Raw genomic sequence first — 14525 nt, 5'->3', positions numbered from 1 at the left:
AGTAGACACAAATGGCATATCAATATGTGAAAGATCAACCATATTTTCTCAAGTATTTGCAGAGAATGACAACGTAGGAGGTGTGTAGGCAGGGATTGTGTTCGTAATGTTTTGGACACTAATAACATTGTCTGCATAAGGTTCACTACCATCCAATGTCTCATCGTCATTAATGTCCCTCTTAAAGTCCCCAAGGTCTCTGCCAATTGTGTCTTCATACTCATCTCTATCCACAAAATCTTCACCGTTAATAGCAATATTCTCATCAACATAGTCGTCATCATCATCGTCATCATCATTGTTAATGGAAGTAGTCTCATCAACATAGGCGTCATCATCATCATCATCATTGTCGTCATTGGCATGAACATCACCATCAACATGAACATCATCATCCTCTACATGTGTAGAATACTCATATTGAGCATCCGGAACCGTAACCTGTAAGCTTGTGGTTGTTTGTTGGATATCCTCTTGCTAGACTGCACGCGGCTCCAATGTATGTACAACTCAATGTTAGTTACTTTAGCTATTCTCTCCAACTTGTCAAACATGATCTTTACATGTTTGTCTGTTTCTATCGCCATATACTTGTAATTAATCCGGTGTTTCAGGATTTCATTTGGCATATGATAAGTAATTTGTACGTTGTGCACAGCAAGATTCTCACACAACTCTTCCAAGACAATCTTCTTCAATTCATCAAGGGTCTTCAACCTACGATCAATTTGGGTATAATAGGTCTTTATACCCGGCCCTTCAAATGGCAATCCCTTGTTCGAATTGGCATTCTTAAGCGGACCGCCGTGGTATAGGATTATATCAATTTCAGGCATTGTGCACCTGTTCAAGTCAAGTTACTATGTTAGTTAAATCACATAGTCGTAAAGTGGGGGAAAAAAAGTAATGTGATCTTAAGGCTGAACATATTCAAGCCAGAATTTTCATAGGTAATTACTAGTTTTATAGCCATCATGTAACTTGTGGTACCTATGGTTTCTAAGTTTGGCTTCAGAATAAAAAAAGCTTAACAAAAATAAAATAACATAGTTCAACAAAAATATAATATCCTTGAAACTCGCCAAATGCTAAGAATCAATATTGAAAGAATTTGAGCAAACAGTAGACTAATCCTGACTATGACTATGATTATCATCCATAGATTCTTTGTTGATGTCCAAATTCATAACACCTTCCACAAGCTCATCCATTTTCATTTGTGCAAGTTCTATGCCAAAAAAAAAAAAAAAAAAGTATTAGTAGCTCTAAGGTCTATAAAGTTTCAATTTCAAATTATATGCCTTGTAAATTTTTGTAATTACTCACTTTTCTTTTTAAATTTAAAATAAAATAAATATTTATTTGTTATACGAGTTAAACGGATTGTGTTATGTGGGTCATTTCGGGTTGACACAAATAAATTGGCGTGTCAAACGTGTCTATTGTGGGTTACGCGGGTTGACCTGCTTATGACACGTTTCTTATCGTGTCGCTTTCGGGTCGACCCGTTTATGACCCAAACCCATTAAGGTCCAACCCTAACCCGAAAAAACCCGTGTTGGGTTCGTGTCGTGTTCGCGGGTTGGGTCGAACATTGACACCCCTACTTGTGCCAGTGGTTGCTACTCTGCCCATTCCCTCTTTTAAAATCTTACCAAACGCATATATTATTTATTTGGTTTCAAAAAGTGTTTTTTCCTGAGGAAAGTGCAAACAAACGGGCACATTATGCACTCCCAAATTGAACACACACAAATAAAATAAAGCAGCCCTTCAATCTCTATCAAAAAGAAAAACATGACTTTCAGAAGTAGCATATTATAATCATTTTAATAATCTTTTGACTACCGTTTTTGCAAGACAAGTTTGACAAGTTACAAGGTCATTTTTCCTTTGTGTTAAAGTCAAGGAAAAACGAGGTTTAATTGTCTTTTAATTTTGTGATACAGGTGCATCGAACTTTTTTTTTTGTTTCTTCTCTACAATGTTGTTCTAGCTAGCTACATTTGAAACACTTGAAAGTGATTGGTGGGGTTGTTTTTGGCAACAACTTGATATATATATAATTGTAGAAAAATTTCATGTTACACGTGAAAATAAAAATACTTCATTATGTTAGGCAAATGACAAATAAGTAGTATTTTTATATTTACCCTCATTAATCACATGCATAGCACGTATAGGTGCGGTTGGGATAGGAATTATTGCGTCCGCATTTTGTGTTATGCGTTTTTTTTTATTTTTACGCATTTCAGCTTTTTTAGGAGATAAAAATCACTGTTCACGCACTGTTTATTACTGTTTATAATACTGTTCACGCACTAAAAAATATTAAAAATAGGTTTCACGGTACTATTCACACATTTAAAAATTATTTTGCTACAGTGTTTTCAGTTTTCAATTTTCAATTTTCAATTTCAGCAAAAATAAGTTATATCCAAATGGATCCATAATAAGTATTTTAACTATATACGTAACACCATAATACAACGAATAAAACTAGTCACATTTTGACAGACTGTAAGAAGAAGAAAAAGAAAAGAAAAGAAGGTGACCCATGCCAGTTGAAAGATTCTAATTCACAGATGTAAAATAATATAACCGTGAGAAATGCATCTCTTACTGTTTATTGAAAACCCTTCCCATTAACGTTGCATTAATGATGGTAATGTATTTAATTAATATGCTATTAATAAAAGCCTCATTTCTAACTCCTTCACCAATATTCAATACACCAAAACTGCCTTCCCAACAAAAGCTCTCTCCTAGAATCACAAACTTGTCTTCTTCAAAACCCACAATGTCATCACAATTTGATTCCAAATTTGATGAGATCCGATGGGTCATTCAGATCCGTCGAACCCTTGAAGAAGAGATTGAGGAGACTATCGAAGTCCCAGTGTGCATATTCAATGTCCCTAAAGCCCTTATGGTTAGTGATCCAGAGTCTTATACTCCACAACAAGTTGCTCTTGGTCCTTACCACTATTGGCGTCCAGAGCTCTATGAGATGCAAAGGTATAAGCTAGCTGCAGCAAAAAGATCTCAAAAGCAACTCCAATGTCTTTACTTCCAAAATCTTGTTGACCAATTGATAAAGATTGAGCCAAGGATCCGAGCGTGCTATCATAAGTACTTGGACTTCAATGGAGAAACTTTAGCATGGATGATGGGCATTGATGCATCATTCATGCTTGAGTTCCTTCAAATTTACGCCATTCAAGAAGCAAAGGTGATAACGAGAGTTTCCTCTAGGATGTCACACTTGGTGGACTATGCAGGAAGAAAGTCGGCACATAATACAATTCTTAGAGATATGGTAATGCTAGAGAATCAAATTCCTTTATTTGTATTAAGGAAGATGTTGGAATTCCAATTCCCATCTTTAGAAGCTGCCGATGATATGTTGCTTTCAATGTTAGTGGGGTTATGCAAAGAGCTTTCACCATTCAAGCGTGTGGAAGAATTGCCAAAGATTCCAGTTCCAGATTGTGCACACTTGCTAGACTTTTTGTACCACATGGTCGTGCCGACAGTGGAAGAACCATCAGAAATAATTGAAGTTGAGGATCATAATGAAGACATGCAAGGCAAGGAAAAATCTTCTTCAGATTCAAGTTATGTGAAACAACTTCTCGATGTGATTTGGAACATGCTTTCCAAACTAAACCGTGGTCCAATAAGCCTCATCAAGAAGGTACTAGTCTCTAGACCTGTAAAAGTCGTTCTAAAATTGCCTTGGACAATCCTCTCTAACCTTCCCGGATTCGCAATCTTAAAACAACCCGTTGAGTATTTCTTTTTCTCTCAAGACAAAGCAGGGGTCAAGCCAGAAGATGAAACTTCAGGCTTAAACAATAACATCAATAAACCACCATTGGTAGAGGAAATCACAATCCCTTCTGTGAGTGATCTCTCAAAAGCTGGAGTCAAATTCTTACCCACAAATGGTAGCATTTTAACCATTACTTTTGACGTAAAGACAGTCACTTTTTACCTCCCCACCGTTAGTTTAGATGTTAACACTGAGGTGATATTGAAAAACTTAGTGGCATATGAAGCTTCAAATGCATCAGGGCCATTGGTTTTTACACGTTACACTGAGTTAATGAATGGTATTATTGATACTGAGGAGGATGTGAAAGTACTTAGAGAAAGAGGGATCATTTTGAACCGAATGAAGAGCGATGGAGAGGTGGCAAACCTTTGGAATGGAATGAGCAAGTCAATCAGATTGACAAAAGTACCATTTTTGGACAAAGTGATTGAAGATGTGAACAAGCATTACAATGGCAGATGGAGTGTCAAAAGTGGAAAGTTCTTTAAGATTTACGTTTTTGGGTCTTGGCAGTTTCTCACATTTCTGGCTGCGGTTATGCTTTTGGTCATGATGGCAATGCAAGCCGTTTGCTCTGTTTATAGCTGTGCTCGCATACTTCGAATCAACACCACACGGTGATTTATCGTGATGCTTCTCTATGCTAACAAGAGTAATGCTATAGGCAACTATTTTAACAATAGTTGAGCGGATAAGTTTTTGCTTTGATTCTCATTTAGATCTATCATTAATATCTCTTTATTATTGATTCTTAACCTTTTATCTCGATTTTTGTGAACTATTTTGTGAAAATTATGGTTCCTCTAGAGATATTGAGATAAGAATCAGGGTGGCCATTTTTTTATTTTTTATTTTATGGGATTGAGAATTGAGATGTCTAGGAGAGAGTTTCCATAAGCTCTTTCTCACTAGGACACACCAAAAGCAATTTCCATAATTTTCTGTGTTACGTACGTTTAAGAAAAAAGCTGGTTGAGTGGTTGCCTTTAAAAAGAGTTTGTTTTTTTTTTTTGGGGGGGGGGGGGGGGGGGGGGGAATGTCATGGTGACAAGGGTGTATTGATAGTTTGCTAGCGATTGTAATGATGTGTGCTCAGATTTTTTTGCTCTCATCTGTAAAAATAAGATGGGTTTGGAGCTTTTTCAATTTTTTTTAAGGACAGCTTGTTTCTTCTTTTGTGTTGGAATTTGATTAATTAGCACAAAGTGTCAGATCTTTACTCTTTATAATGATGTTTAGGGTTTTATTTAGATGAGACCCTATTGATGGTCAGAATTCTAATTTTATTCCAGATGTTAATCTCACATAGCAAAGTTATTATTAAAAGAACAGGAATGGACAATTGTGCTGAAAATCGATGGCCTCTTCACATGTGGAGTTGATAATAAAAGAAGTGGAATATGGGTGGAGTAAATTAAGAGAGATTAGGTTAATAGCATTTTTCTTTGGATACTAAATTACAAATTGATATTTTACTACAAGGTGTAACTTATCACAAATTCATTTTGGAGCAAAACATTTTAAAAGTTTCTTTGTAAAATTCAGGACTCTCTCTCTAAATAGAAACTGATTTTCATTGATTGAAAAGATTACTATCCAAATTGAACTAATTAACTATGCCCATCCCTTTTATATACAATCATGTACAAAGTAAAGCAAACAACTAACCCCCTGAATTTCAGGAGTAACGCTTACAACTAAAACTACCTAGCTATGACACGTGTACATCAACCTGTAACTACCATCCCACTTGGCATCATTCCTTGTATAGAATGTATAATCTGATCATGATAAGGGATTGTCTCCATCAAGTCTTCATTGCTTAGGATTAAGTCTCTGTTTTTCCTCTGATACTGTAATGCATTGTGTCCTGCCTTCAGTTGCAACCTTCCCTGCTCCTGTGGTGCATGTTGTGCTGCACCCTGATGCTGTGATGCCACGCTCAGCTGCACAGACCTGCAGCTTGCCCTGATACTGGGTGCTAGTTTCCTGCTTGGAAGTCAGTTGCTGCAGAAAACACATATTTGTCTTGGTATTCTTTTCAACATTCTTGAACAAAAATTCTCGATTAATTACTGGCAAAAGGTTTGACGACCCAATACAATAACCCCAGGTACTAGAATAATGCGGAATCAAAACATGAGTGAGCATTCACATTGGTTTATGCAAATTAGCCGACCAAATTTGCCTATAAACTCAAAAAATAAATCACATTAGATTAACAACCCATTAGTCAAAATAAAATTTTACTACAATGTATATCCCAATTTGGATAACGCCTATGCAAATATATATATTTTTTGGGTAATTACAATAAACTCACATGTGGTTTGGCCCAAATTTATGTCACCTACTTGTGGTTTGAAAAGTGTCACTTTGCCAACTTGAGGTTTGCATCGTTAGCCTTCTGTAACCCATTTCTGTTAAAAATGAGGATAAAAATGTATTTTTGCTCTATTTTTATCTCTCTCCAAACAAAAATTAAAAAAAAAAAAAAAACTAAAAAGCAAGAGAATATAAGATCAAAAGAGAGGGTTTTGTAAAATTTAAATGTAACACTACTTACCCACCACCATAACTCCATTTTAAAAGAGGAAAACAAATTAAATGTAATGTAATTAAAAGAAGAACAAAAGCAAAAACATAATAACCAAACAGAACCCCTTTCCCTCTCATGTATGAGTGTTTGTTTTTCAAAAACAAGAATGGGCAATTGTTTCTCATTGCTTAAGAGAGTGTGTTGTGTGTAGTATAACTTACCTCATCCCTCCTTAAAAGTTACCATGGTTTTTGAGTGGAGTTATGGTGGGCTTTTAAGTGGAGTTATGGTGGGGTTTTGTGTTAGAATCAATTTCCTTCTCCCTTGTTTATGTGTTTGTTTCTAAAAAAAAAAAAATTAAAAAAAAAATCAAATAATTTTTATATATAAAAACTTTTATACTTTGGGTTATGCTACTGGTTATTATTGGAGCATGTACTTGACCATCCACTCGTGATTTGGGACCCCTTTGAAACATCCTATGAGGATTTTGAGGCAATTCTTTTTGTTATAACCCATGGGTAGAACTCACTTTTGAAAATCGGCTTGCAAGGGGAGAGTGCACAAGAGCTTATAAACACATGGTTAAGCTTATTCTTAATTCATGTGGGACACTAGGATCATAACATACCACCACGCTCCCCAGCCGATGTCCACGACGGCTCATTCTAGCGACATTGACCCGTTGGTAGCCCTTTCTCTTTTTGGTGGCTCCACTTAACTATCAGTAATTTTAATCAAGCCTCTAAGTCGCCCCTTCCAAGATCCGACCACAAAGCCGTAACTCATTTGATCCCATACTCAATGAGCTATGCTCGATTAATTGGGGTGGTGATTGGCTCTGATACCAAATGTTACAACCCATGGGTAGAACTCACTCTTGAAAACCAGCTTGCAAGGGGAGGGTGCCCAAGAGCTTATAAACACATAATTAAATTTATTCTTAATCCATGTGGGACACTAGGATCATAACACTTATATTGGGTTTTTGTTCATTTGGAGTGAATGGTGACAAGCTAACAATGATGGTGTGGCGGTGTTTGTTTGTCTTCTTCTTCTTCTTCTTTTTTTTGTTTTTTTGTTTTTTTTTTGTTTTGTTTTGTTTTGTTTTGTTTTTGTGTGTGTGTGTGTGTGTGTGTGGATGTTAACGTGTATAATGTTGTGAGCTTTAGGCCCAACTAGATTACTTGTATAACACACATCCTTGTATTACTCTTACTTATACTGCTCATATATTTACTTGTATCGTATACATATGCCTCCTATATAAAGACACTCATGTATATTCTTTCATTACAAAATACAATAATATAGATTTCAGTATTTCTAACATGGTATCAGAGACACTGCTCTGACCTTTTCTTAGCAGTCTTGTCTTTATTGGTGTTACTCCATTCTCAACATCACTTCTGCCGTCACAACAGTTGTTGCAGCCTTTTGCCGTTGAACCTCCGATGTCTTCTAGCCATTGTCTTTAGGTTCCGGACTTGTAGCCGCTGTCGTTGAGGAGTCCTACACCGCACAGACCACTGCACGTGTCATCACCACCGTGAATATTGCTCCGATTACGTATCTGCAGGTATCACTGAGATCGTCTCGCTCCGATCTACATGTTGGTGGAAGCCTCGTAGCCATCGGAGACCGAACGCACCGCCCAAAGATTTTGCATCAAGTCTCACGCGCCTCACGCGCTGTCATTGGCTCCAGGCTGACATCACCCATGATGTCATCAATGCCACGTCAACCTTAGCTTACGTCAGCATCCAGTCATCTACTAACGTTAGTGACACATCATCTTGTTGACGTCATCTCCGTTGACCGTTGATCACGTTGACTTTGACCGATGACTTTTCTCCTGAGTTGACTTTTGTAGTCTAGGTTCTCCTTACCCAATTTTTCGCGTATATTTCATTTTTGTAGTATGTTTTTGCACATTGTGTCTCTAAATGGATAAAAAAGATATTTTTCTTCCTCACCCCATCAATGCTATATTGGAAAGGAATAAGAATTACTTATCTTGGTCTCAAGCTATGTGCAGTTTTCTTATGGGTCGCATGCTCTGGCATTATTGTACTGGTGCAATCACTATTCCTGTCAAGGGAGCAAGTGAAGAAGATGCTGCCTTCCTCGATCGCATGATTGAATGGGATAGTTACAACCACATGATCATCACATGGATTCGGAACACTTCCATTCCTTCCATCTCTAATTTGTTAGGTAGCTTTGATGATGCAAAATTAGCATGGGATATGTTAGTCGAAAGGTACTCCACTACTCATAGATCCATGAAATATCAGTTAGTAATTGAATTGCATCAACTCAAGCAAGAACTAGGGAAATCTATCAATGACTACTATGATCAGCTTCGCTTCATTTGGGACCAAATTGACCTTTTTGATCCAACTTAGGCATACTCAAAGGATGCTTAGCAATATGCTACCATTAGAGATGAATTTTGCCTCTATGAATTCCTGATGTCACTTCCCAAGGACTTTGAGCCCATTCGAGGTCAGCTTCTTAATCACAGTCCTCCTCCCTCTCTTGATATAGCTGTAAACGAGTTGGTTAGAGAAGAAGCTCGTCTTGCAACCCTTCAAGCCCAAAATAAGCTAAATGTTTTGGCTATTACTCCTTCTACTCCACCCATAGAGCAACCTCAGCAATCAAGTAATTCCTCTGGCTCTAGCAATTGTTGCAGGCTGACCAACAAAAAGTTCTGCAACTATTGCAAGCGTCTTGGCTACACAATTAAAACTTGTTACTGTCGCAACAAATCTACTGCTGCTCTTGCTAATACTAAGCCTACTCCGCCGATGCCTTCCATTTCAACTGAGTCCCAGTCTTCTGGATCCACTATCAACCTCTTCCCCACTGAACTACAGGAGATCATAGCTCAGGCTATTTGTATGGCTGGTAATGCATTTCTTTCCATTGTTCTCTCAGTTCTACCTGGTAAGTCTTAAACTTGGCTTTTTGATTCTATCTGTTGCAATCACATGACACCTCACTTATCCTTATTCTCCAAACTTGACCCCACACCACATCCTCTAAATATTCATATAGCTGATGGTTCCAACCTTTAAATAGTCTAGGTTTTTTTTCAACCTCCAACCTCTTTGTTCCTAGAGTCTTCCATGTATCTGACCTATCCTATAATTTATGCTCTGTGGGACAATTAGCTGAACTAGGATATCGCCTTATTTTTTACTATTCTGGGTGTATTGTGCAAGATCCGAGGACGGGGCAAGAGCTTGGTACCGGTCCTAGACTTGGGCGTGTGTTTCCCGTGGACAATCTTCATCTTCCACCTATTACTCCTGTTTCTGTTGTTGCTGCAGCTACTGCGGTTTCTTCCTTACCTTCTTTCGCACTTTGGCATTCTCGTCTCGGTCATGCACCATCTTCTAGGGTACAACAGTTAGCTTCTAAGGGTCTGTTGGGTTCTGTGTCCAAAGACAGTTTTGATTGTACTTCATGTCAGTTAGGAAAATAGCCAGCTTTGCCTTTCAATAACAGTGAATCTATCTCTAATAGTAATTTTGAGTTAATTCATTCTAAGTTTGGGGATCTTCTCCTTTTGCTAGTATTGGTGGATTTCGATATTTTGTTGTTTTTATTAATGATTATTCTTATTATAGTTGGATCTTTCTTATGAAATCTTGTTCTGAAATTTTACCAATATACCACAACTTTGCAAAAATGGTTGAAACACAATTCTCCAAACATATCAAAACTTTTCGATCTGATAATGCTCTTGAATATACTCAATATGTGTTTTAAGCTATGTTACATTTCTATGGCACTGTACATCATCTTACTTGTCCAGGTACCTCTCAGCAAAATGGTCGAGTCGAAAGAAAACTTCGTCATATTCTTGACACTGTTCGTGCTCTTCTTCTTTTTGCCAAAGTTCCTGCCCCATTTTGGGGTGACGCTGCTCTTCATGCTATTAATTGCATTCCAAGCGCTGTCATCCATAATCAAACTCCGTATGTGCGTCTTTTTTGGTCACTCCCTAACTATCATCACCTTTACTCCTTTGGATCTGCTTGTTTTGTTCTTCTTCAGCCTCATGAGCACAACAAAGTTGAGCCTCGGTCTAGACTTTGTTGTTTCCTTGGTTATGACGAAACTCAAAAAGGGTATAGGTGTTATGATCCTGTCTCTCATCATCTTTGTGTTTCCCGTAATGTTGTCTTTTGGGAACACCGCTTATTTGTTGAACTCTCTCACTTTCGTTCTTCCTTGATTACCTCCTTCGTTTTAGAAATCTTTCTAGATGAGTCTCTTGTTCCTTCTACAAATACTCTTGATCCTCCTTTGGACTTCTCTATCCAACCTCAAGATATTTTTGATGCTTTTCCTAAATAGGTTGAAGATGAACAGGTTGATGATGAGCTACCCCACCTTGAGTCTGGGTCCCCTACTCTTGCTCCACCTGAAAATCCTCCACAAGACATTCTACCTCACCACTCAACCCGGGTAAGATCTATTCTTGCACATTTACTTGACTATCATTGTTACACTGCCCTTGCTACACTCCATGAGCCTCACACCTATTGTGAGGCCTCCACTAACCCTTTGTGGCAGATTGCAATGAAAGAGAAACTTGATGCATTAACCAAAAACCATACTTGGGATCTGGTCACTCTCCCTCTTAGACAGTCTGTGGTTGGTTGTAAATGGATCTATAAGATCAAGACTCGCTCTAATGGGTCCATTGATCACTACAAGACTCATTTTGTTACAAAAGGTTTTACAAAAGAGTATGGAATTGATTATGAAGAGGCCTTTGCTCCAGTTGCTCGTATCTCATTTGTTTGTGCCCTCTTAGCTGTTGCTGCTGCTAATAAATGGGATCTTTTTTAGATGAATGTTAAAAATGCCTTCCTTAATAGGGATCTGAGTGAAGAAGTCTATATGCAACCTCCTCGTAGTCTCTTTGTTGAATCAAACAAGGTTTGTCGCCTTCGACGTGCACTTTATGGCCTTAAACAAGCTCCACGAGCTTGGTTTGCCAAGTTCAACTCTACCATCTTTCGCTTGGGTTACACTGCCTGTCCTTATGATTCTACCTTATTTCTTTGTCGCACTGATAAAGGCACCATTTTGCTTCTCCTATATGTAGATGATATAATCATAACTGGTGATGACCTTAGTGGCATTCAAGAACTCAAGGATTTTCTCAGTCAGCAGTTTGAGATGAAAGATCTTGGACATCTCAGCTATTTCTTGGGTCTTGAAATTACTCATTCCACAGATGGTTTTTATATTACTCAAGCCAAGTATGCTTTTGACCTTTTGTCTTGAGTTGGACTCACTGACAGTAAGACTATTAACACTCCAGTTGAACTTAATGTGCATCTAACACGTTCAGGGGGGAAACCATTGTCTAATCCTTCTCTTTACAGACGATTGGTTGGCAGCCTGGTTTATCTCACAGTTACTTGTCCAGACATTTCCTATGCTGTTCATCAGGTGAGCCAGTATCTATCTGCTCCACGATCGACTCACTATGCTGTTGTTCTGTGCATTTTTTGATACTTAAAGGGCACTCTCTTCATGGTCTTTTCTATTCAGCTCAGTCTCCTCTTGTACTCCGTGCATTCTTTGATGCTGATTGGGCAGGAGATCCCACTGATCGCAGGTCCACTACAAGTTATTACTTTCTCCTTAGTTCTTCTTTGATTTCTTGGCGAAGTAAGAAACAAACCTTTGTGGCCCGCTCCAGTACCGAAGCAGAATATCATGCCCTTGCTGATACCACATTTGAGCTCTTTTGGCTACAATGGCTTCTTAAGGATTTAGGTGTGTCCACATCCTCTGCTACTCCTCTTTATTATGACAACCAAAGTGCCATTTGTTAGAACATCTATGTTTCACATGTTACGAACATATGTCATAATTTTATGTAATTGACTTATCCTTTGACAAAATACATTTTACTTGTATTTGGGTAGATTTAGGATGTTTTAAATACTTCAAGAAACCTTGTTTCAAGATCAAGTATTGAAGCTTTCAAGTTTGTTCAAGAAAACAAGTTTAGAGTGCAAAATCATTAAAGCTCGACAACTGGCTCGACAGCTACATCTATCGAGCTTAAGGAAGCTGTTCTTCATTTGGTGTGCTCGACACCTTCTCAACAGCTACTCGACACCTGCTATCTGTCGAGATTTAAGATTGTCAGAATTTCAATGTGATTTTCTTGGGATCCGTGAATGTGTCTTTGGGCTTTCTTTTTTTCTAACCCTAGACATATAAAAGGATCAGTTTAAGAGCCGTCAAAGTGTTCACAAGTTGCATAAGTTTTGAGCAAACTCTGTTCAAGCAAATTATGACCGGAGACAAAGTTCTTGCCCTAGTTCATCTTTTTCTCTTGAAGAAGTTGCTGTGTATGTGCACCATAGGGTTTTGTGACTAAGCATCTTCTTGATCTTCATCGTGTGGATGAACTGAAGAACTTTGCAACCAACAACCTTCTTAGTTGGTGATTGAAGTCGCGTACTGGGATCTGCGCAATTGGTTAGTCACGTACTAGGAGTCGTGCATCTGAAAGGGGAACTGTCAGTACAGAACAAGTCCAATTGGGTATTAAGGTAAGGGTTCAACTGTAGGTTGGTAAGGTACTTAGATTCCTTTACTTGTAACCGCTTGTTGTGATAATAGTGAAGTTTCGGGAGTGGTGACCTGAAAATCACCCGGTGGGGTTTTTACCTTTAGGTTTTCCCCATTCGTAAACAAATCATCGTGTTATTTATTTTCCGCTGCATATTTAGTTTATTGGTGATTTGTTTGTGCTATCACGCATTTGCATGATAAATTGATTAATTAATAACTTAGCTAATCAATTAATTAATTTCTATCACAGGAGGCCATTTAGTTTGTGGCCTATCAAGTGGTATCAGAGCGGGCACACTCTGATTAAGGTTTAATCTTTGTTGTGTTGATCCATTGACCCCTGTTTGTCATGGATAGAGGACAGTCATTAATCATACCTCCTTTATTTGATGGAACTAACTATGCATACTGAAAAGTACACATGAGAGCTTTCTTGCAGTCTTTAGATGAGAAAGTGTGGCAAGCTATGGAGATAGGCTGGACTAAGCCTACAGAAGCGCTAGTTGACTGGGATGATGCCAAGATTAAGGCGGCAAACTTCAACAGCAGAACATTGAATGCATTATTCAATGCTGTCACCAATGAGGAGTTCAAGAAGATATCCTCAACTGAAACTGCCAAGGAGGCTTGGACCATTCTCCAAACAACCTATGAGGGTACTAAGGCTGTCAAGGACTCAAAGCTTCAGAGGCTTACTACAAGCTTTGAAGAGATAAAGATGGAGGAGGATAAGTCTTTCGATGAGTTCTATGCCAAGCTAAAGGACAGAGTGAACTCAAACTTCAATCTTGGGGAAATCATTCCTGAACCCAAGATTATGAGGAAAGTGTTTAGATCTCTGCTCAAGAGATTTCATGCCAAGATTATGGCAATAGAGAAATCAAAGGATATTGACAAGATTCCTCTGACTGAGCTGGTTGGAAACTTGCAGACCTACGAGCTAGGGTTGACAAGAATAGGCAAGTCGGGTAAAAGCAAGAGTATGGCATTGAAGGCCAAGAGCAGTGAAACAAATGAATCTTCTGATGATGAAGATTCCAAGATGAAGTTCTACATTACCAGGCAGTTCAAGAAGTTTATGAAGAACGCCAATGAAAAGGGTTTCGACAAGGACCGCAAGCAATCTAGTTCTTCTCAGTTTAAAGGTTAAGACAAAGGGAAGAAGGATGCTAAGGAAGGTGGTTAGTACACTGTTCCCTTAGGAACTAAGTGCTTTGGGTGTCAAGGCTTCGGTCACATGAAGCATGAGTGTCCTACATATCTCAAGAGCATTCGGAAGAGCAAGGCACAAGTAGTTACCTTGAGCGACACTAAGCCTGAGGATGATTCCAATAATAAGGATGACGGAATCTTAAATGCCTTCACGGCCATTGTCAATCCTACTGATGGGATTGTTGAAGATGTGGTTGAAGAAGAGGAACTAGTGGAATCCAAATTTGAGAAGATGGATGATCAAGATGACATCCATATAGCCTATGAGAAACTGTACAAGCTTTCTGAGAAGCATGAGAGACTATATATGCTAACCAC

At 38.3% G+C, this 14525-nt stretch overlaps 1 protein-coding gene across 1 annotated transcript; it reads left to right on the top strand.

The window, feature by feature from the left end:
• Positions 1-2740: 2740 nt before the first annotated feature.
• LOC126729062 (putative UPF0481 protein At3g02645) lies at positions 2741-4522 on the top strand. Its single transcript, XM_050434804.1, has one exon. It carries the CDS (start codon positions 2801-2803, stop codon positions 4457-4459), a length of 1659 nt encoding a protein of 552 aa, XP_050290761.1. The 5' UTR covers positions 2741-2800; the 3' UTR covers positions 4460-4522.
• Positions 4523-14525: the final 10003 nt, after the last annotated feature.

The sequence above is a fragment of the Quercus robur genome, chromosome 5 (genome assembly GCF_932294415.1).
Source record: "Quercus robur chromosome 5, dhQueRobu3.1, whole genome shotgun sequence".
Lineage (NCBI taxonomy): Eukaryota > Viridiplantae > Streptophyta > Magnoliopsida > Fagales > Fagaceae > Quercus > Quercus robur.
This window is presented reverse-complemented; position numbering and strand designations above follow the sequence as displayed.

Excerpts from the sequence above, each read along its gene's own strand:
- LOC126729062 (XM_050434804.1), top strand. The coding sequence starts at position 2,801 with ATGTCATCACAATTTGATTCCAAATTTGATGAGATCCGATGGGTCATT.